The sequence below is a fragment of the Helianthus annuus genome, chromosome 9 (assembly GCF_002127325.2).
Source record: "Helianthus annuus cultivar XRQ/B chromosome 9, HanXRQr2.0-SUNRISE, whole genome shotgun sequence".
Lineage (NCBI taxonomy): Eukaryota > Viridiplantae > Streptophyta > Magnoliopsida > Asterales > Asteraceae > Helianthus > Helianthus annuus.
Genome location: NC_035441.2, coordinates 167,273,671 through 167,296,979, shown reverse-complemented (window position 1 = coordinate 167,296,979; position 23,309 = coordinate 167,273,671). Strand labels below are relative to the sequence as shown.

The 23,309-nt window shown below is 34.1% G+C and overlaps 2 protein-coding genes and 1 long non-coding RNA gene across 5 annotated transcripts; 1 reads left to right on the top strand and 2 right to left on the bottom strand.

The window, feature by feature from the left end:
- Positions 1-115: 115 nt before the first annotated feature.
- Positions 116-1,004, top strand: LOC118482220. The gene is made up of 3 exons (XM_035977829.1): positions 116-270; positions 335-714; positions 786-1,004. The coding sequence occupies exons 1-3, from the start codon at positions 206-208 to the stop codon at positions 830-832; spliced, it is 492 nt and encodes a 163-aa protein (XP_035833722.1). The 5' UTR covers positions 116-205; the 3' UTR covers positions 833-1,004.
- A 9,817-nt stretch (positions 1,005-10,821) lies between these two features.
- Positions 10,822-13,226, bottom strand: LOC110879458 (chalcone synthase). Of its 3 annotated transcripts, none has more exons than XM_022127919.2 (3): positions 12,771-13,226; positions 12,206-12,513; positions 10,822-11,790 (listed from the first exon to the last, which is right to left on the bottom strand). In XM_022127919.2, the coding sequence occupies exons 1-3, from the start codon at positions 13,126-13,128 to the stop codon at positions 11,071-11,073; spliced, it is 1,386 nt and encodes a 461-aa protein (XP_021983611.2). In that variant the 5' UTR covers positions 13,129-13,226; the 3' UTR covers positions 10,822-11,070. The 3 variants fall into 3 exon arrangements, with proteins under 3 accessions (XP_021983611.2, XP_035833721.1, XP_021983612.1); XM_035977828.1 differs by having other exon boundaries at positions 10,824-11,790; positions 12,813-13,102; XM_022127920.2 differs by having other exon boundaries at positions 10,824-11,790; positions 12,906-13,102.
- A 3,275-nt stretch (positions 13,227-16,501) lies between these two features.
- Positions 16,502-17,815, bottom strand: LOC110874905. Its single transcript, XR_002556322.2, has 3 exons — positions 17,281-17,815; positions 16,897-16,966; positions 16,502-16,816 (listed from the first exon to the last, which is right to left on the bottom strand). It is a non-coding gene; the product is annotated as an uncharacterized LOC110874905 (long non-coding RNA).
- Between the last annotated feature and the right edge of the window lie 5,494 nt (positions 17,816-23,309).

Here is a 23,309-nt window from a genome sequence, read left to right as displayed (position 1 = left end):
ATTACCGAGCTACTGCAACAAAACAATGTACAAAATCAGGCAATATTCCAATCCCACTATGAAACTAAAAAGCTTATCAATTACAATTCATTTTCATATAATTATTTTCAAACAGGGCAAAACGTTCACCTGTGAGGCATCAATTGTATCGTTTATAAAGGGCAAGCCTTGGTACTACACAACATGCACAGAATGCCGAAGGAAAATGTACAAAACCAATGAAGGCTGGTCGTGCGGATCACATGAAAATCTGCCAGAACCTAGGTTTATGTATGTAATTAACATCTAAAACATTTCGCCAAAAAACAACAAAATAATACCATAAATTATGCAGGTACTGTGCATCTACAACAATTGCCGATCACACAGACTCAACAACAGCAACACTTTTCGACGAAGCACTGACAAGCATTATAGGACAACCATGTAGAGACATCGTCATACAAGAAGGTTACACAGATCGCTACCAAGTACCAAAGCCCCTATTAGAGGCCGCTGGCAGACTAATTTCCATGCAGGTACGGTACATCAAGTCCCCAATACCGGGATCAAGCATTCTAGCAGTTAACAGGGCATCCATTGCACAACCACTGGTAGACACACATGGTACCCCACCATCACCAACACAGACAACACCTATTGGGCAAAAGGAGCAACGACCGAATCAATCAACAACCTCCACAACCAAACGACAACTATCCTTCACAGAACCAGGTCTATTCCTAACTACATATACTACAACAGTACTACAACATTAATATCTACCTATGAAACTTTTCTCGCAGGTCCCGATATCAGCGACACCAAAAGAATCCGCTACCCAGATGCTTAGGAACAAGAAAAAACATCAAGACTAGAAAGAAGGCACCTCTTTTTGCAACTAACTATTTTGTATACATCATTTTGCAACTAACTAGATGCTCAAGGGTAAGAAGAAAAAGTCAGCACTCCGAAAAAAGCATCTCTTTAGATATTTTGTATAATTTTGTAACTAACTATTACCTTCAAAGGAACTATAAAACCAAAGCCAAAACGTATGCTATACGCTGCATTTTGTAACTGGTTTCATTTTGTAAATGGCTTCTATTGGCAATCTAAAAGTTTAGATCTCTGTCTTACATTGGTGTTCACTATGCTTCGCCGCAACGCACGACTCCAACATATCTAGTTAACATAGTTAACTTTGGCCCATTTAAACCCATTTTATATTCAACCCAATAACCCCTGTTTAACCCAAGTGAAAACTTAAAATTTTAAACCCAATTAAATAACAAAATTCTTTTGACATGCCGTATTTTTATTTTATTTAATATAAAAGTTTATATTTTAGAGGTTAACTTTTTCTAGTCGCATAACACAGGGTCTTCGAATTCTTAATGACGACCTTGACGATTTTAATAAATGCGTCCATTTGATTGCAAATTATACTTCTTTTGTGATTTTTATAATCGGAAGCAAGAGCTAAAAAAAGCAATTAAGTTTTTTTTTTTTTGAAAAGTAACTTTTATTAACAGCAAACGACGACCCAAACCGGGCCGACAAAACAAAGAGAACTTACATATTTACAAAAGAGATCCAATCTTTCCACTCTACCTTTTTACATTTCGATCGACTAGAATACCATAGAAAACTAAGAGCTTTTATCTCGCTTAAGATTCCATCGATTTTGACCGGGATGTTAGAGAACCTAAGCAAATTCCTGGCTCGCCAAATACTCCAACACGCAACCATAATGACACCATGAATAATCTCTTTTTTCTTCTCCGAAACACCAAGGCCATTGTAGATAGAGAACAGATCCTGAGTTGAGAAAGCGTAAATTGGTGGAATTTTACACCAAACCGAAATCCCGTTCCAAACAGACGAGGCTATGTAACAACCTATAAAACTGTGGTAAACAGACTCTTCGCTCGAACTGCAGAGCTGACATATCAAATCCGAGACACCAACATTCCGTTTCAAAAGATTGTCGACAGTGGGTATCCGGTTGAGATTTAACCTCCAGGCGTGGATGTTAATTTTCGACGGAAGCCACCTGCACCATTCGAAGACCGGAACATTTGCAGATCCACCATCCTCTATCAGCAAACTTTTGACATCTTTCACCGAAAAACAACCATTCGGGTCAGACGTCCAGAGCCATTTATCCGGGCCGCTGCCAATCTGAATACCCGAAACCGCGTCCACCAGCTGCTGTAAGCTATCCCGCAATCCATCTGAATCAAGATCCGAGGTCCATCTCCAATTAAAAGCCATCGATCCATTGCAGAAAATCACTCTTTCTGCCACAGTCGCTTTTTTACCCGACTCAAGCGCAAACAGGTCCGGAAAGACAGACTTTAACGGCTCGTCGAGCACCCACGAATCTAACCAAAATGCTATGTCATGCCCGTTACCAACAACGCCTTTCAAAAAACGACTTAACGGCCTACCTTTTACCTTAGCGTTAATAAAGACTTTTGCAATGTTCGACCAAACTCCGTGCAATGATTTTTTAAACGGAATACAATCCCATCCTCTCCTATTCGAATGGAAAGCTTGATGTGAGTCGGAATAATCAGTTTGGCGACTTAAATTAGTTCTAAAGTCAAAAGGTTTATTTCAAATTAGTTCCAAGTCAAGAGGTTTATTTATTAATAGTTGAATGAATATTTATTGGGGTTCAACTCAGGAGACTGAAAAGGTCATGACTCATGGGTATTGTTGAATATCAAGTGGATTAAGTAAACTTGTTTGGGTGATGTATCCGGGGTATTCACTATTCATGGTCAAATCCTTAGTCCTTTACGTGGATCAAGTAAACTTGTTTGGGTGATGTATCCGTGAGAAAATAGTCAAATAGAAAAAAGAATGTATTGTTCAAGATACCTACATTAGACTATGTGTAGTGGGGTTTGAAACTAATGTTCATATTTTGAGAATGAATTGACATGTGGTATATGGGCATTATGAGACTTAAAATTAAAAAAAATGTGTAGTGGTATAATGCCCCGTAATACCCAACAATAATTACCCAAATATCATCTTTTAAAATTAGTTGGAAGCTTCTTATTGGACAAACAAAAGTGGAGGAGGCGTGTTTAAAAAAATGGCAGAGACATTTTTTGGACAAAAAACGCCCCGCGGGGCGGTGTGCGGGCGTTTTATGACATTATCAGGCAAAAACACGCCTAAAACGCTTAGCACTATGGGTGGTCTTATAACTAATGAGACATGATATCAAATTCGGAAATATGGGTCAAATACGAACCATAATACCCATGGTATTAGATCCGGTTAACTCATAGGATCCCACCTATATTCTACTGGGCCATCCTCTATTCGACAATAACGAGTGACAATACAAAGTATGTTTACCAGTGACCCCACACAAAGGATGGTATGCAATTTCTCTCTCTCTCTCTCTCTCTCTCTTTTGCATATTCAATTCTCTTATTAAATCACGGTTACTTATTTTTATGTCATAGGGTGGTCACACGACTAACTGCAATTTGTATTGCGGTTTCCAGTTGTTCGATCCATCTAGGACAACTCAAAATTCTTTCTATGGAAGCCTGTTTCTTAATCCTCATGGTATTCAGTGCTTTTTTAGTCACTACTTGTTTTCAGGGGCGATGCTTTGACGGGGCCGGGAGGGGTGCCCGACCCCCCGGACTTTTCTGCCAGTAGTGTTTTATATGTAGTTTTCGTATAGAAATTTTTGGGTATATATGTTTTCGACCCCCTGGTTCTATAGAATTTTTTTGGGTATATACGTTTTCGACCCCCGTAAAAAAATTCAAACTTCGCCACTGCTTGTTTTCCTCTGCAGTTTGGAAACAAAGTGCAGATTGGACTAAAGTTCAGATAGATTGTGAGCAGGTCCACAATAGAAGAAATCATAAAAATACCATGATTATGTATATTTATAAATAAATAAATCTTCTAATCTTCTATCTTCTAATCATAATAAAAGATTCCATAAAATGCCACATGGCATTATCATCTTTAATTTATAATAAAATAACTAGTTGTAGGGCCTGTGTGACCACACGGGTAGGTTTAATAAGCATAAAAATATATTATAATACATCATTGAAATTGTTTGTATTTAGTTACATATCTTTATAAAACAATGTTAAAGACAATATGTGTTAGGACATCAAAGTTTTATTACTGTGTTACGAAAAAATTATTAGTTCATGTTTGATATAGAAAATTAGCTAACTAATTGATAATATGTTGTCTAAAATGAAAGCATGACCTAATTTTATGTTGTCTAATAATTAAAACATGACCTAATTTAAATAACCAGATGTTATCGAACAATATAAAAAAAAGCCCTTCTATTTGATCCAATTAACCTTACTAATGGGTTAGACTTTGAAGGCCTATTAAACCCTTATAACAAATACGGCCACAAATTTTAATCACTCATTTACCGTTCCATCTCCATCTCCGTTCTTCAAAGGCCGACAACGAAATGACAGACAAATCTTCAGAATATATTGAAACACGGGTCGTTTCTTAGAAAACCATGCATAACATATTTTAATAGAAAGTATAAATAGGTATATAGATATTCTAATTTTTAGTTTAGTTTTTCGTTTGATTAATATTAAAACTCTTTTTGAGGTATCTAAAACTCTGTTTGACTAAAGTCAACCACTGTTTGTAAAAGGTAATCTCTGTTACGCCAAATCACTGTTTCTTAAAACTCTATTTATAACCAAACAGAGGTTTCAAACATATGTTTCTCATACTACTGTTTGAAATCCTAACCTCTATTTCAAAAACAGAGATTACAAAAGGAAAAACAAACATCTGATTGACCAAAAGTGAACAGACATTTAACCTTTGTTTTCAAAAACCAAACCTCTGATTAATAAACATATTTTAAGTTTCAAAAGAGTATATCATTTGTTTGAGGTATCTAAAACTCTGTTCGACTAAAGTCAACCACTGTTTGTAAATGGTAATCTTTGTTTTGCCAAATCATTGTTTCTCAAGACTCTATTTGTAACCAAACGGAGGTTTCAAACCACTGTTTGACCAAAGTCTGTTTGAGCAAAAGTCTGTTTTGACCAAAGTCTGTTTGATCAAGGTCAAACCACTGTTTGACCAAGGTCAAACTACTGTTTAACTAAGGTCAAACCACTGTTGACCAAAGTCTGTTTGACCAGAGTCAAATCACTATTTGCAAAAAAAGGCAACCACTGTTTTCTCCATAAAACATTGTTTTAACCCAACAGTGGTTTCAAACATCTGTTTTCATCACCAAAGTCAACAGATGCATCAATCACTGTATCAACAAATGTATCAACTATGGCAGTTGGTGGAAGATGTATCGACTATGCATTCACAAATGGCCAGTTGTATATCTCTCAGTTTGTCTATTAAACCTTGTTCCTTCCCACCCCATTATGACTAAACATGATTACACAGTGAACTGCTCGTACAAAGTGACTCTATTTTATTAATAATAAACTGATAATTACAAACGTAGAACATGAATCTATATTTATACTATCCTAGAACACACTAAAATAAATTATTTTAATACTGGCCCTTATCTTAACAAAATAGATAATACTAATTTAGATATTTTCGGAACACGCCCTTTTAGCATAGAGATCTCCTCCTTCCTCCCTTTGAGATTCAAAACCGTACCACCCTTGATTTTAGAGGTAATTCTGAAGACCCTGTAAAGTTAAAATGCGGATTCTCAGTTTGGAGTTACAACAACATTTACATGCATATATATATATAAACAGAATAATGATTTAAAATGTTGGACAGTTTCGAAGTCGCAATAGTCAGATTTTAATGTTCAGATGACAGATTCTTCTACTGCTTATCTAACTGTTTAGTGGTTAAACTATTAGTTTCATACCAGTTACAGCAGAACTAATTATCTAGGTGTAATTATAAATTACATGTCTACCCCTTGCCCCCTTTTAATCTAAATTGAGACTTTTACTCCCATTTAAAAAATTGTTGAAGACTCGATAACTGCTATGATTATTACTGCTCCAAACGGCGGAAGTACATCAAAACAGTATTCTACAACGCAACCTTTACACCTGATTAACTGGCTCTGGTTATTGAATAATCAAGTATCATACACTTTCAACACATCTAAACACTTTCAACACACATCCAAACAGTGGTTTTGACCACTGTTTTAACCCAACAATGGTTTCAAACCTTCGTTTTAACCCAACAGTGGTTTCAACCACCGTTTTCTCCACAAAACACTGTTTAACCCAACAGTGGTTTGAAACATCTGTTTTATATTCTAACATCAGTTCACAACAAACAGAGGTTTCAAACATAAAACAGACCTTTGTCAAATACATGTTTCACAACAAACTTAATTTATACTATCTATTACCTAAACCGCTTTCCTGAACCATAAGTGATGATTGCATAAGGATCCAACATTCCATTCAGATTAGCACCAATAAGATTCTTCGCTGCTAACAGTTCCATCTACAAAGTATAAATACCATGCCACTACTCAGAAATAAAATAAAATAAAATAAGAAACCATCTAGCTTTATTGAAACTATGACACTGGAGGATAAATACCATACACAATCACTGAATCGTATTAAATCAAATTTCGAATTTTTCAAATTCGAAACGAAGTTTAAAGAACACATTCTGTACCGATAAATATGCGTTGCTAAGAAACCGATAAATATCCATGTTCTTCCTGCATAAGAAACCGAAGTTCAGATAACATATTGAGTGTGTTTGTGTGTGATTTATGTGATATGTATGAAGTCAAACCTTGAGAGAACTTTGAACTTTAAAGAACACATTATGTACCGATAAATATCCGTTGCTAACTCCATGAGCTGCAAACCCTAATCTGTTTGAGCAATCAATCCATAACCATTCAGGAAAAATTCTATATTAAACTTCTTCCACTTCTCAGCAAAAGCTTTGGCAGCGATTTGGAAATCGGTTGATGAGAGGCTTCCAGCGCAAGTTGCATTGTTGGAAACCATTATTGCCTGCAGAAACAAAATACAAATTTTGAAGAAAGTTAATTCGCAGTCAATCGATAAGATAATACTCGGTTATCGTCACAGTAACATCAAGAAACAAACGAAACTTAGATCCACTTTTAGGCACAAGTTATCAAATCCACCTGAGAAGGTTTCCACGACAGCTCATATTACTGAATTTAGGCACAAGTTATCAAAAGTTTTGGTTCACATTAATAAACTTAATTAAAAATCACAATCCGTTCAATCAGTTGATTATTAGGCACAAATTATCACAAGTTCAAATCATAAACATAAAGCACAATCGGTTTAACAATTGTGAATACAATAAATAATTTAATTTCAACCCGCAAACCTTTTCAAAACTCACCTACATCACAAATTCAATCTTCATATTCCTAAACCTCACAAATTCAATCATTTCGGTTTAACAATCGTGAATACAATGAATAATTTAATTTCAATCAGTCGATTATTAGCAGAACCTCACAAATTCAATCTTCATATTCCTACATCAACAACTGCTGCTGAATCTGCCGTTGATTGGTCTGCAACACAACTGATGCTAGAAACCCAATCAATAGAAACACAAAACCTAAATTAGAAACCCAATCAACAGAAACTCAAATCAATTGAACAAATTTTCCAATCTAAAGCAAACAATTGAACAAACCCTAATAAAAACACAAAACAACAAATCAAGATTCAATTTTATACCTGAAACAACAACGGAGTATAACCAATCAATAACCTCTCTTCGAGATTTAAGAGCAGAAATTGTGGTTCTTCATCACTGATTTAACGATGAACAGAGAGAAAGCGAATGGATTGATATAGGGTTGAATCCACATCAGCGTCCCTCTATGAAGAGAAGAAATTAGCAATGGAGATTAGATTTCAATGACTAATGGTGGATTGGTAGTTGAATTAGGGTTTGCTTAACTTACCTGCAGCGACGAACAAAATCCTCTGCTGTGACTCGTTCGGCTTCAACTTTGTCTATGGTGGAGCCTAGGGATTTATCGAGAACTTTCTCAGGATTGGATTCATGGAGGATTTCTTGTGGGAGAGAGAGAATCAGATCTGGAATCAGATTTGAGAGGGAGAGAGAACAAAAGAGAAAGAAGCAGTGGGTTTGAATTTTAAAATCAGAGAGAGAGAGAGAGAGATCTAGAATCAGATTTAAAAGGGGCTTTCAAATTTGAAATTTTTTAAATTGTCCCGCCTAAAAATATCACTAATTAATTCTATTAAAAATCAATGACATCTTTTATATATTATAATTATAAACCGGAATTATGACATCATCATTGACATGTGGCATACCTTAATGGTTGACACATAGACAGATTTACATCAGCCCATAGTCTCTTATTATAGATAGTATAGATTATAGATAGTATAGATAATATTTAATATCTAATTCTAATTTATGATTAAAAGATATACATAAATGATCCATAATTTTAAAAACTATAATTTTTATACTTCTTAAAATAAAATAGCTTAAATTACAAAAAAAAGTTGTCATCTATATCTATCTATGAGATTAAATATAAAATTGATATATGAGTTTTTCTAACATATAAATAATAGTTAATAAAGAGAAACTAACCAGAGTACTATCTCGCAAAAAGACTAATATTTTATTGAACTCTGTTTTAAAATTATAGGCGTAAAGAACTTAATATTTTGAAGTTTTTATAAAAGGGAGAATATTGAGGGTTTTTAGCTACACCAATTTGTTATCAATAAATGTGTTTTCAATTTAATAGAATTAAAGAAATATGCAATATATTTTCAATCTTTTAATAGAAAATTATGCTCCTAGTCTATTTACACCAAATATGCAAAAATGGTACTATAAAATCTTAACATTCCCTATAATGTTTTGGAGTGCCAATTTTTAAATAACAAATCTACTCTATTTAAAACTAATTATACTAAAATACTCATGTTGCTCATCATCTTTGAATCTGAGACTTTCTCTCTAAGAGGCAAATGGCTCTATACCAAGTGAGCTAGCCCTACATTGGCTTATACACACCTATATTACAGACACAAAACATATATATATATATATATATATATATATATATATATATATATATAAATAGGAGAATGATCCGTTAGGAACCACCCTTTATTGCGAGAACCACGAGAAGCAATGTGAACACAACCAAAAATACCTAAAAAAAATCTAAAAAACATACAAAATTTTTTTAAATAGGAGAATGATCCGTTAGGAACCACCCTTTATTGCGAGAACCACGAGAAGCAATGTAAACACAACCAAAAATACCTAAAAAAAAATCTAAAAAACACACAATTTTTTTTTAATAAAAATCACTACTTTTCGTTTATAAAAAAATTTGGAGACTAAACTAGCGATTTTTATTAAAAAAATATAAATTATTAATTAAATCCGCATAACATTTATTAATAACAATAACAAATTTAATATATGTCATACCCATAAAATTGACTTTTTACCGATAAAGAGGAAAAAAACAACTTAAATAATGAATTTTGTTAACATAATTAAGGCCTTAGAGATTTATATTAAATATAATTTATATTTAAAAAATATGTAATGATAAAAATTATTATCTTGTGTATATAAAAAATACAACCGAATAGTACTTTTTATATTATAATAATATATACATTTTTTCTTTACTTTTAAGTTGGATTCCTAATATATACATTTTTTTCTTTACTTTTAACTTGAGAATACAAACGTTTTTAAATGCCAAGTGGTCAGTATAACCATGTTTTATGATGAAAAAACAAAATTTTGTTAAGTTAAGATTCTTGAGTTATCTTGATATTTATGCACCTATGATAGTTTATCTAGTTATTTTTATTCACTATTATATGTCGTAATAAATAATTTCATTCATTTTAATAACATTTAAATTGGTGCATTACATGTTTTTCAATGCTTAGCCACACGACTATTATGATATTTTTAGTGTTACTAATTAATATAGGCCGGTTTTTGTGATAAATTCAAAATGATTTTTCTAGTTATTACAGTTGACGACTATGGGTTAAATAATACTTAAAATATACAGGCATTAGTTGTGTGTCATGAATTTTTTTTATCGGTAATTAAATAAGGTTGTAAGTTTATATAATTTAAATTTAAATAAGGTTGTAAGTTTATATAATTTAAAGAAGGTTTTACAATGATCCGCAAGTATTCATATCATATAAATATGTTAATCGTTGAGGTTGTTTGTAAGCCGGGCCGAGTCCAGTGGGTCTAGCCCATGTTGTGTAATCTAATTAATATCGAATGGGTCCTAAATCGGGCTACATGATTTCAGCCTTTTCCTTCTTCAATAGTACCCAACATTGTCACCAATGTTCCTCCCTTATCGATATTCCTTCCTGCTTCACTTCAACACCACAAATCAACAATACAATCTCTCCTTTATAGTTGTTATAACTACGGCCACAAATGAACCGAACGAACACGAATCATTGGTTAAGGAATGAGTTCACAAGCAGTTCATGAACACTTACGGATTGAGAGTTTCTGCTTGTGTTCGTTCATTAAGGAAATAAACGTGTTTGTTCGTTAATTTTAGGTACCAGACGCAAACACACGTTCATGAACACAAATGAACAAAAACATGAATAGAAATGAACACAAACGAACGTTCATGACACCGATACTGGAAATAAACGGTTCGGTTCGTCTTTGTACCACTATTTCAAGTATAACTCAGTTTTCAATTAAATTTATATCGGAATGTTAGAGAAAAAAAAGCACAACGTATATGGTTTTTATATATAATAACAAACGAAAGTTATAAGAGAGGAATAAAACTATCAGGTGGCATTAATCAAACCAGTTACATTACTTATTAGTTATTATGATCTTGTTGGTAGTAAAAAAATAAGGAACTACAAGAAATATGAACACAAGAATGCAAAGATACATCATTTAAGTCTTGTTAATCAAACCCGATTTGCAAGACAGTTTATTTTATGAAAACATACCACACAACATTCTTATACAAACCGCTATTAATTTCTTATCAACAAAAGTTGGATGATTCAATGGTTATTTTGCACCATTCGTTATGGTGGCAACAGGAATAGTAACCTGTTGGCTACGGAGAACAACTGTTTCGATTGTCAAACCCGGGCCAAATCCAAACAAAACACCCCAATCTAAACCTTCACCAGTCGTACATTTTCCATCCTTTACAGATTTGTTTCTCATCTCATTGATGATGAACAACACACATGCACTAGTCAAGTTTCCATATTCACTTAGCACATGCCTACTAGCCCTCAACTTCTCCTTATCGAGTTTAAGCTTTAGCTCCACGTTGTCGAGTATGGCTCTACCACCAGGATGAACTATCCAAAACAATGAGTTCCAGTCACTTAAACCAAGTGGAGAAACCGCACGCTTTAACACGCTCTCTATATTCTCGGAGATCATCTTGGGTACATCCTTGTGCAAGTGAAAAGTGAGCCCTTCTTCCCTCAAGTGTAAGTTCATAGCCATCTCAGTGTCCGGTATGATTGTTTGATTTGCAGCCACAATCTCAAACAATGGATGTTCAGTAGATAAATCCAGGTCTGAACCCACGATGATTGCAGCCGCTCCATCTCCAAAAAGAGCTTGACCGACCAAAGAATCAATGTGGTTCTCATTCGGTCCACAGAAAATTGAAGCCATGCTATCTGAGCAGACTACAAGGACACGTGAACCCTTATTGTTTTCGGCAATGTCCTTGGCTAGACGAAGGGCCGTGCCCCCTGCCGAACAACCCTGTTGATAGGGGCGAGAAAACACTGATTAACCAAAACCGAAACTGAAAAATTAGTAAAATGGAACCGAAATAACCGGCCCAAACTAATAGCCTAAAACTGAACTGCATGGAACTTGTTTCATGTTTGAATGTTTGTTATTGGTTTTATGTTGCAAATTTATTAATTTTTACCTAAAGTTTTATGTCCAGATTCATTCATTAATAGGTGGTTATCAATAGGCCAAAAACTTTAAGCTCAAAGATATTTTGAGCCATTTTTTAGGCCCAAATATTACAAGCCAAAATATAAAACTGAAAAAAACCCATTTTTAGGCCCATTCAAGAAAACAAAAAGTGAAACTGAAGGTTTTTTTTTTTTTTTTTTTTTTGTTTTTTGTTTTTAACTGACCCGAACCTAACCATGCACACCACTACCTGTTGGTATATCATGAGTCGATTAACCAAAGGGGAAAGACCAAGTAGCTTGGTAAGTTGCAAGTCAGCACCAGGCATGTCGATTCCTGAGGTGGTGCAAAAGATGAGATGAGTGATCTTAGATTTTGAGACTCCCCATTCCTTGATGGCTTTGATAGCAGCTTCCTCGCCGAGCTTTGGGACGGCAGTGATCAACAAGTCTTGACGAGTATTCAAAGACGGACTCATGTACTCGCACATGTTGGGATTTTCCTTTAGAAACTCTTCCGAGAGAATCATGAATCGCTTCTTGATCATTGTCTTGTCACCTACAAGTTTAATATATCTTTATTTTGAGTACACCACATTTATATCACAATGTAGATGAAAGTAAAATAAAACAAAATGATGTACTTAGATTTTTTAAATATTACATGTTTACAGAGAAAAAACTAATTTAGATGTTGAATGAGAATCTAGAAAGAAAATTAAATTATTTAGGCAACTCCATTTTCATATATGTTTCACAAAACTACAACATTTATTTAAATCCTATCTATTTCTTTTAAAAAATATATATGCTTACATATGCGTTTAAACTTCTCCTTAAGATTAATCATATGCTCACTATTTGTAACGCGGAAATAATAGTCGGCATAATCAGCTTGATTAACACAATTGAAAGGAGTTGCAGTGCCAATGGCAAGAATGGTGGCAGGACCTTGTGCTCGTTGGGTCTCTCGGATTGTTTCAACATCCACGAGCTTTTGAAACAATGTCATACTTTTCGAATTCATATGTATTGAAAGAAATGTTATAATTGTTATTTTGTGTGATGAGGATAGGAGACTACAAAAAGATCTATAAAAGCATCTAGCTTTTGAAAAATAAGAGGTTACTGGTAGTTGTTGAAGGTAGTGGTTTATGGTGATTCTTGAGAACATTTAAAGAGTCTCATGAGCATTCATGCACACCGCACCTCTTCTAATATTCATTAAAAAATATCGAAAGCAAATATAAAAAAAAGTTACATCACCCTTACTTCTAACCATCATTGATTTTTCTCAGCTTTTCAGTATTATAGGAACATATTAATTGTCGAATGAGATATTTAGACGAGTATTTAGTATTATAGGAAATCGTTTAATAAAAACTAGATTTTTACTTGTGTCGCGCGTTGCGGCGGATCTATCACGTGTGTGACTTCGTTACACATGCGATACGATGATGACATTAACATGCAATGCCCATGCATGACTGGACATGTTTTTAACTTTGTTACACACATTAAGTTAGTGACATTAACGTGGTTAGGCATAGATACAAAGAGTATAATGTCTCGCACATTGTTGTGTAAAGTCGTAACAGTAATTTAAACAAAAGAACTGAAGTGTTGGAGAAGATGAGGTGGGAAGTTATTAAGTAGAAAAAAATCATGGGCCAATGTTTTTAACTTAAGACCGTGGTTCACCGACAATGATTTTAAGATTATACTAGTTATTTAACCCGTGCATTGCGACGGAGGACGCATTGAGAACTTAATTGATATTGACTCGGTTTGTTATGAGACTGGTAAGGTACATCGCTACAACAACCGAATCAACATGTGTTCTGTTCGTTAGCTTTAAAAATTTGATATTTCTTCATATTAAGGAACATTAGATTCATCAGTTATAAAATTATTTAGTTAACTAACTAAAAAAAGGAATATTGGATTTTAATAATCTCAACTATTCGTCGTTGGCCGCCAATAGTCACAACCTAAAAAATAACCACTGGCAGTCCCAACTATTGACATATTGGCCACCATTGGACCCTGACTAACAGAACCTAATACCGTTAGTCTCCGGTCACCGGAAAACCGTTTTTGGCCAGAAAGAGGTTTGGGATGAAAATGTTGAGTTTTCCGGCTAAAAAGTTGAGTTTTCTTGCCACAAAGAAGTTTTCTGGCGAAAAAGAAGTTTTACGGTGACTTAATTAATTAGGGCTTTTACTAGAAAAAGGTTCATAAAGGTCCGTAATAAGGTTACAAAAAGGTTTGGGATGAAAATGTCGAGTTTTCCGGCCAGATATGAGTTTTCCGGCCAAAAACGGTTTTCTGGCGACCAGAGACCAACGACGTTTAGGTTCTGTTAGTTAGGGTACATTGGTGACCAATATGTCAATAGTTGGGGCTGCCAGTGGTTATTTTTAAAGTTGGGACTATTGGCGACTAACGACGAATAGTTAGGATTATTAAAATCCAATATTCCTTAAAAAACACCTATAACTTAGTGGTCTAGTGGTATGGTATTCGACTCATTACAAAAGTAATGTGAGTTCAAATACTTACAAGTTTAAAATTAGGTGAAATTTTGATGTAAAAAAATATTGATAAAAATATTAGTTAAATATTAAGAGAATATAAAATAGAAAACCTAAATGTAAAATAAAAATTCAAGTTACGTAATAATAAAATGTAATTAATTGGAGTTAAATGCTCGGATAGTCCTTGTCGTTTGCCATTTTTCCACCTTTAGTCTCTAACTTTTAAAATTACAGCTATAGTCCCAAAATTTTGCAATTTCGTTCCTGAATAGTCCCTAGGCCTAACAGCAGTTAGTTTTCTCAGTTAAGAGGATGTGAAATGACAAAAATACCCTTACTATAAAACAAAATAACTTAACCAATTAGCCATGTGATTTAGCTTCAAATTAGACAACAATACCTTGCATTTTCATTTGTAAATTGAAAACAGAATCAGACCCTTTTTAGATTAAATGATATAACCTTTATCATAAGGGTTTGAAGCATTGATAGTCTTAGTCTCGTTAGTGACAGCCACCATTATTGTTTTGAGTGACGATTGATGAACAACGTCAACAGAAGCAGCCACCGTTGCAGGTGCACATTCGCCGGAAATTTTAAAATTAGCAGTCATTAAACCCACGGCCTCAAAGCCCAAAAGATTCAAAATTTCATAAAAAAATGAAAACCCAAAGAAAAGCTCAAAGAAAAGCTAGAAAATCGATTAAAAAAGGGAAAAAGATTGAATATTGAATCGAAAACCAAGAGTAAAATAGCAGTTTACTAATCTCAAAAAGAGGATCCTATCTTTATACACACACCGATCCAACCTAAAAAAACACATTTGCAGAACCACAATCAAAATGGGAAAAGCCTAATACTTGAATTGCACTGCTACCGCCCCTTTTGGTACTCTCTCCGCCATTACTACCACTTCCGGCGGTGCTACTACCGGATTCTTGTTTCACCTTCAAGTACTAACACGGTGGTGCTTGTTCTTGATGGTGTACCAAGGTGTTTAGATGGTGGTTTTATCTTTTACAGAGGGTGTGTTGATGGTGGTGCAGAAACAAAAAAGAGAAAGAATGAGAGAAAGGTGGGGGTGGGGTGGGGTTGGTGGGTAAAAGGGGAGAGGGGTGGGTAGGTGGGTAAAAGGCTTAGGTTATTTATTGAGTAAACTACCATTTTGGTCTTTGAGTTTGGTCACTTTTGCCACTTTAGTCCAAAACTCAAACTTTTTAAATCTGGGTCCATGTGGTTAAACTTTTATTGCCATTTTGGTCCAAAAATGAAATCAACTGATATTTGGCTAATAAAATCCTGTTATTTTGTCATTTTTCTAAGGGGCAAAACGATCAACATAATTTTATTATAACAAACTATTAATTAAATTAATGAAATCAGCAGATATTTGGCTATTTTACCCCTGAGAAAAAGGACAAAACAACAAGATTTTATTAGCCAAGTATCAGCTGATTTCATTTTTGAACCAAAATGGCAATAAAAGTGAAATCACAGGGACCCAGATTTAAAAGGTTTAAGTTTGGACTAATGTGGCAAAAGTGACCAAACCTCAGGGACCAAAATGGCAGTTTAGTCTTATTTATTTAATATTAAGGGCATTTTAGTAATTTCATACCCACTTCACTGAGAAAATTAACCCCATCCATGCTAGGGACTATCCGGGAACGAAATCGCAAAAGGTGGGGACTATAGCTGTAATTTTAGAAAGTTAGCGACTAAAGGTGAAAAAAGGGCAAACCACAAAGACTATCCGGACATTTTTTCTCTAGTTAATTGTAAAAAATCAAATATGGACCAACCTATATGTAAGTCACAAGGTTAGTAACCCGTGTATTACACGGGTTGAAAAATGAAAAATATATAAGTAATAGGTATATAAATAAACGGTCTATATAAATGAAATTAGATATTAATTTAGGTAATAAATAACAAAAATTACAATTACAATTTCCAAACCTATAAATGATTCATAAAAACCCTTAAACGTTTAATTATATATAACATAAGTTATTGACTCATATATTACATGGGTTCTATAAAGAACACCTTATCATCGATTGTGTAGATTATGAGTTAGTTTCATTTGCACATAAGATTAAATCAATTCCATTTTCTTCCAACCGAATCAGCCTAACCATTCTTGAGGAATCTCATAACCTTGCATCCGAAAATCGATTTATTTTCCCCCTTAAAACATACAAACAAAAAATATAAATCAACAAACATGCATAAAGATTGATCGTTAATAACGATCACATGATCTTCTTTCCATTGATCCCCAAGTTGCATTGTGAGCTTGAACATACACTTAGATCAACAAACCTAAACATAATTCAAATAAAATCTTAAATGATTAGAGCAAATAGTAAAGAAAAATTAATATTTAAAATCAAATTTCTTACATTTGTCATCTCATTCATTGTTTTTTTTTTTTTTTGATGGTGTCCATCATAGATAAAGCCATCCTCAACCCTACACGAACACCCAACTTGGTTTATGAATCAAGTACCGGTATAAAGCCTATATAGATAATGATTAAAAGCAAAACAAATAATATTTTATTTTAATTTTAAACCTTTAAATGATAAAAACTTATTTTAGATACTTGCATAATAGTGAAAATAAACAGTCATACAAAAATCTTTTAATACTTTAATAATGTTTATCAATTCTTGTGGATGATTGATTCATAAGCCAATGGTTCATCACCAAAGTCCAGAAAAAAATTAGAAAAAAAGACAAACAATAGATGGAAAAAAATGTGATAGAGTATAAGTGAAACTTACAGCAAACTCTTTTGGAATGAATCCGATATTATAAGGAAGAAGCTTTTGATATACATCTTGTGCAGAATGCCTAACTGCATCAATTCCCAATTTCTTACTACTAAATTGTTAGCTTCCACTTGAACTAATTACATTGACACCAACATTTAATTTAATCACAAACACTGTATCAATATTTTCTTTTTTACACAAAAGTAATATGTGGAAACGATTATAAAGTCATCATACCATATAAACATATAAATATGGAGATGAACAAAGAAATCGAGATGGGGTTTTGGAGTTGGGTCAGAAATTAACCCAAAAATGAATTCGATTATCAAAATCAACACGTTTATCTAAAATGATTAGCAAAAAACAAACCTGATTGATCAATTATTCGAAGGCAAAGCAAGAAATACACATATTAGTGATAACATCGATTTTTACAAAAACATCCATGTGGTGGGATTGAACACAAATCTTGATAGAAATCAATTTAAATTTGAAGTCTGAATCAATAACAAAGGAGATTGCAACTTAATCGGAGTTGTAGTTCTATTTTATTTTGACTTCTAGGAATGTGAAGATTATTAGGAGTTAAAATAGGAAATTATTTCAGTTTTTTATTAAAAAAAATAAGATATTTTGTAATTGATTCCCTTCAAAATGTTGGATTGTCAAGGGTGTCACGTGGCAACCCAAGTTCTTCATTTTTTAGATAGGATAGATGATCCTTGATTCCTTGTGGTGCTTATCCATACGTAAAGAAGCTTCTGTTAATGTTTTGGATTAAAATGAAAAAATATATTTTAGGTAAGTTAAAGGGTTAGTTGTAACAATAGTAAAAAAGGAAAGAATAGTAAAAGAAAGAAGGAAATGGCAAATGAATAGATTTGCGATGATAAAGTGTGAAAAGGGGGTCGAACCTCTAAACTTTGGTTTACAATTGTCACAACTAACCAGTGGACCAAATTAGAGATTTGATTTGTGTAACGCCCAACATTTTTATATATAAAAGAAAGGGTTATGTTATTATACAAAGACTTCTAATTGTAAAAAGTGTAACAAAGATTTATAGAGTGATAAGTGTCTAATAACCTAAACCCACTACACTACCACCCAAAACCTAAATACCCACCCCCATAGGGATGGCAAAAAAGCCCAAGCCCGATGGGTATACCCGAAACCCAAAACATACGGGCCGGGTATACCCGAAGCCCAATGGGTATGGGTCGGGTACGGGCTTAAAAATAGAAAAAATTCGGGTATGGGTACGGGTATGGGATTTAGTGATACCCGCCCGATACCCGGCCCATTTACCCGAATAATACCCGAATTATAGATTTCCATATATATAAACTTAGTAAATGTACTTATTACCTCCTCTATAGTCATATGTAGCTATTTATTTGGCAAGTGTTTAGTTAACATATAACTTATTTTTAAGCATGTATATTGGATATGGAAGTTATCACCCTTTATTATGTGGATGTTTTATGCAAATAGGTGGTCCTGATACAATTATTTAATTAAGTAATCGTTTTAATTTAGTTTAGTATATGTGGTCTGATTATGATATGTAAGTTATTAGTCATATTTTCATTTATTATAGTCATTAAAATAGTAAATTATATAAACATCAAAGTAAAAAATGCATATTTGTCCTAATATGTATTTTTAAGAAATTAACGGGATACCCGATACCCGACGGGTAATTACCCGAAAAATACCCGACAGGTAACGGGCCGGGTATGGGCCAAAGAATTACAACCGGGTACGGGCCTGGGATTACTAATACCCGGCCCAAGCTCGGCCCATTGCCATTCCTACACCCCCATTCCACCCCACCACCACCCAAAAATCTAAACTCCCCACCCACACCCCCCTCCCCTAGCAATTTTTTTTTGCGGGGGGGGGGGGGGGGGTTGGGTTTTTGGGTGGTGGTGGATGTTTAGGGTTTTTTTTTTTTTTTTTTTTTTGTAGTGAGGTTTTTTAGGAGCCTTTGTACCCTTCTTACAATTAGGAGCCTTTGTATTTGATCCTAATCCATAAAAGAAGACGGTGGTTGTGATGTGGCAGCCACTGACCTTCTTTTTTAAGAGTATATAAGTAATTCAACGATAATAGAATCCAAATATTTTGATTTAAATATCTATAAATTCGACAATAAATATAAAATAATTTATACGGATTAGTTCACGTATTGGTCAAACCCTAGATGAGGAAGTTACTAAACAATAAATACGAGTGTTTAAGACCTGCGCGTTACCATACCGGTAAACCAAACAAAAGAATATGTAAAAGCGTTGAGTCATGCACATGCTTTGCAACGTTTTAACTTGCAAACGTAGACTAATACAAAAATGGAATTTTAAAAATCTGAAAGATTCAAGTATGGTGAATCTTATGGTGAATCTTGAAAGTAACTGTGTTTTTTAACTAAAATCTAAAATACATAACTATATTTTGTTGTGTTCAACCTCAAACTCTCTCATGATTCATGAAGAAGTTTGTGTACTTGCATTTCATTATTAATAGTTTCTTGACATATAAACCCACAGGTTTAAACTATCACATACTCAGTATAAAAGTATTATTTATTTACTTTCTACAACAAAAGAAAAGTTGTATCGGAAAAAAGGAAGATGAGACTTGAAATTTAAAAAGGTAAATCTTTATTGTTATATGGTTGAACGGCCAATGAAATTCTATTCCAACCAAAAGAATCATCTAGTCATCACAGCCACACAAAACAGTCACCACCATCGGCCGACAGCCAACGCCATCAGCACCAAATTCCCAGGGCCACCACTACCACAACAGTGCAACACCGATCCGACTATCAACACCCACTCGCCATCTGCCACTGTTGATGGAAGATGCAACACCCCAAAAACGGGTTTGTTAATTAAACTAAATTAACTGGGAAAGAGTGGGTAAAATACCGCTAGTGGAAAAAAATTAACCCGGTAAATATTAGGATTTAAATAAATAAACCTAATGTTAAATAAAAGGTGAACGAATGCTTTTGAAAAAAAAAATAAAGTTTACAAGAGCCCCGAGTTAACGGGACTTAAAATAAAACGGGTTATAACCTCCCCGAACCCACTAAGTTAACTAGGAATGTTTAACATAGTTAATAAAAGGACATATAGTTGGAACTAAGTAGATTGTGGCCTACTTAATAACTAACCAAACATGAGAGACCAAAGTGGGATAACTGGAAAGTTTAATTATTAAAAACAAAAATCTAAACAAAACACACACACAAGGGGTGTGGGTGCGTGTAGCGACTAGGAGAAGCAAACAAGGGCAAGCCCTTGTTCTTGCTCATCAACACAAAATAATGCAATCAAAACGAAAATCAAAGAGGTTTCGATGCATGTTTGAAGATTTAGCACATACTGCGCCATCTCTAAATAAGGTATGTTGAAATTTGTTCATTTGTGGAGTTCTCTAGTTAAGAGAAATTTCTAAAGAGGTGATTTGGCAATTTAGTCATGGAATTTATGTGTTTTGAAGATAGTGGAAGTATTCTTGACTATCATAGTTATAGATTATGTGAAATATTTAGCACATGATATACATGGATGATTGATTGAGTAGTTAATCAAATGGGTTTTGATGATTTGACGAAATTGATATTGTATTGCTATTTATAAACATCATACTAACTCGTATGAGTGAACTACTTGAACAAATTAGAGATTTGTTAAGTGTTTATAAGTGATTAGAAGTGGGTCTTGACATAAGAGTTGAACCCATGATTATGATGGTCAAAGTGTGTATGTGCTTATAATAACTGAAATTACATGCTAATTTATGATTACTTGATGTATGAAATGGATGACATGTTAGCCGATATGGTAGCCTAAAAGATGATGCTCACTAAGTGTTTGATAATGTGCCTAAATGAGTTTTGTGAACTTGTTAGTGCATTCGTATGTGTCAGTTGGTGGTTTGACTTTTTAAAAGTCAAACCGACCTATGATAGAATTGAATAAGAAAAGTCGTATAGGGTTCATAAGGTGTGAAGGCCATGAACTAGAATGACCAATCTAACCATCTTGTTGATGTTATATGATAGTTTGACACTTGACAAGCTAGGTGTGAGCTTGGAAAAGAATGGGTCAAACAGGTCAAAGACGCGAGCAAGCTCAAATGGATGCAAGGTAAGTAAAACTTACACCTTCTACAATAGAACTATTATGTAAGTGAAGCTTATATCTTTAAAATAGTACATCTATTTATAAGTTGGACTAAGATTAAGCGATTTGGTATTCGGAATGAGATTTAGAAATTTGACGTCTCGACACGAACCGATACGGGTTGGAACAAGTGAAAATGATAATAAACCATATTTGAAGGTAAAAAGGGTAAAACAGTAATTTAGTCATGTAATGAAGAATAAACAAGGAGTTTTTAAAAAGTCACTTTATGGTGTAAACCATAATGGGAAAAAGGGTAAAATGGTAAATTCGGTCACGAGTTGACAAATAAATATTGAGTTTTGAAAAAGACACCCTATAACGTAAGCCATAATGGGTTGAACGAATTAAGAAACGACTATTAGTAATATGATCATATGGTGCAAACCGAAATGGACTAAATGTTGAGATGGTAAATAAATACCATCACATAAAGATAAAATGGTCGTTTAGGACAAACGGGTCAAATGATGATGTCGTCACCATTTGACAATAATAACTAATGGTCACTAGTTGAGTTTTGTGTTTACAGGAAATAGCGTATGGTTGCGTTGCTATTAAAATAGCAATTAATAATGCAAGGTAATAAAATAAACAGGTCAATGTTATGACTCGAGCCAGGTATGTGTAATGGGTCAAACTTTCAATAAGTACTTAAGGTCCGACGAGAGTTAAACATGTCATGGGCGGACACTGGGTTACCTAAAGTAAAGTATATTTAATGATTTAAATAGTAGATATTATGTTCTTAGGAACATAATGATTTTTAGTTAGAATATTGATTAAAGGTGCTCACCTGGTCAAAATATGCTTGTAAAAGTCATCCGTCGTAGAAAGGACTAAAGTTGACCAAAATGCCCTCTAATTTGCAAACCGGGCAAATGACCCTTAAGGGTAGTTCGAAAATGATTTTTATGATCGAGTAAATCCTTTTGATAATTGCAACAACCAAAGATTGACCTGTAACCCTTGTGGAAAATTCCGAACTTTCAAAAACTTTTTCTTTTGGAAGTGACTCGTTAACTGATACATAAACGTAATCAGTTTAACGTGACGTACACACCGGGAGAAGGACATAAGCTACACATACCCTAAATACCCTTTACATAACTTAGATATAAGTTTTGAAGGGTTAGGTATGACAAAAACACGTTTATACATGTCCAAGGACCATTTCTGATAAACTGCAAAAGTCTACCCAAACCCCCAACATACGGACCATGTGTACAAATCCGAACATTTTTGTATTCAATAAAATCTTGTATTTTATTTGCGAGAATGCATAATTTTAATCGCTGCACAAATTCGACCATTTTCGTGTTCGATAAAGTTTTATACTTTACTTGCGAAACGCATAACCTTACGATCGAACGAACCGACATCCACGACATTTTCGGACAAAATCCAAGTTATATATATCTTAACACCTTTATATAACGTAAATATTAGGTTAAAAGGGTCTAAAAGTGACAAAACGCGACAATACAAGTCCAGGGGCCAAATCTACCAAAAAGAAAAACTTGGCCCCAAGGACCTGCTTGCGGACCGTATGCACACACCCTGTACGGTGTGTAAGGGGTGCCCAGCACGGCAGATTTGTTGTCACCTTCTTGTTTCATCTCTTGCTCCCCAAGTCGCGATTTTTAAATCAATTAGCCTCCAATTGACATGTGTTAACACCCTCCTAAGATCACGACACCTCAAGGACACATGGATTGATCTTATGCACTCAAGAATGCTATAAATAGCAAGTGATTTCTTCATCCAAACTTGCTCATTTCTCATTTCCTTCTCCCACAATATTGGAGCTTGTTTCCAGTCATTGGAAGCCTCCTACTC

Bases quoted from the DNA above. Each gene is read 5' to 3' on its own strand.
- LOC118482220 (XM_035977829.1), top strand. From the start codon at position 206: ATGTACAAAACCAATGAAGGCTGGTCGTGCGGATCACATGAAAATCTG. The intron at 271-334 runs GTATGTAATTAA...TAAATTATGCAG, and splicing joins CTGCCAGAACCTAGGTTTAT to GTACTGTGCATCTACAACAA. The intron at 715-785 runs GTCTATTCCTAA...CTTTTCTCGCAG, and splicing joins ACTATCCTTCACAGAACCAG to GTCCCGATATCAGCGACACC.
- LOC110879458 (XM_022127919.2), bottom strand. From the start codon at position 13,128: ATGTTCTCAAGAATCACCATAAACCACTACCTTCAACAACTACCAGTA. The intron at 12,514-12,770 runs GTAAGCATATAT...TTAAACTTGTAG, and splicing joins GGAGAAGTTTAAACGCATAT to GTGACAAGACAATGATCAAG. The intron at 11,791-12,205 runs GTAGTGGTGTGC...CCCTATCAACAG, and splicing joins GACTCATGATATACCAACAG to GGTTGTTCGGCAGGGGGCAC.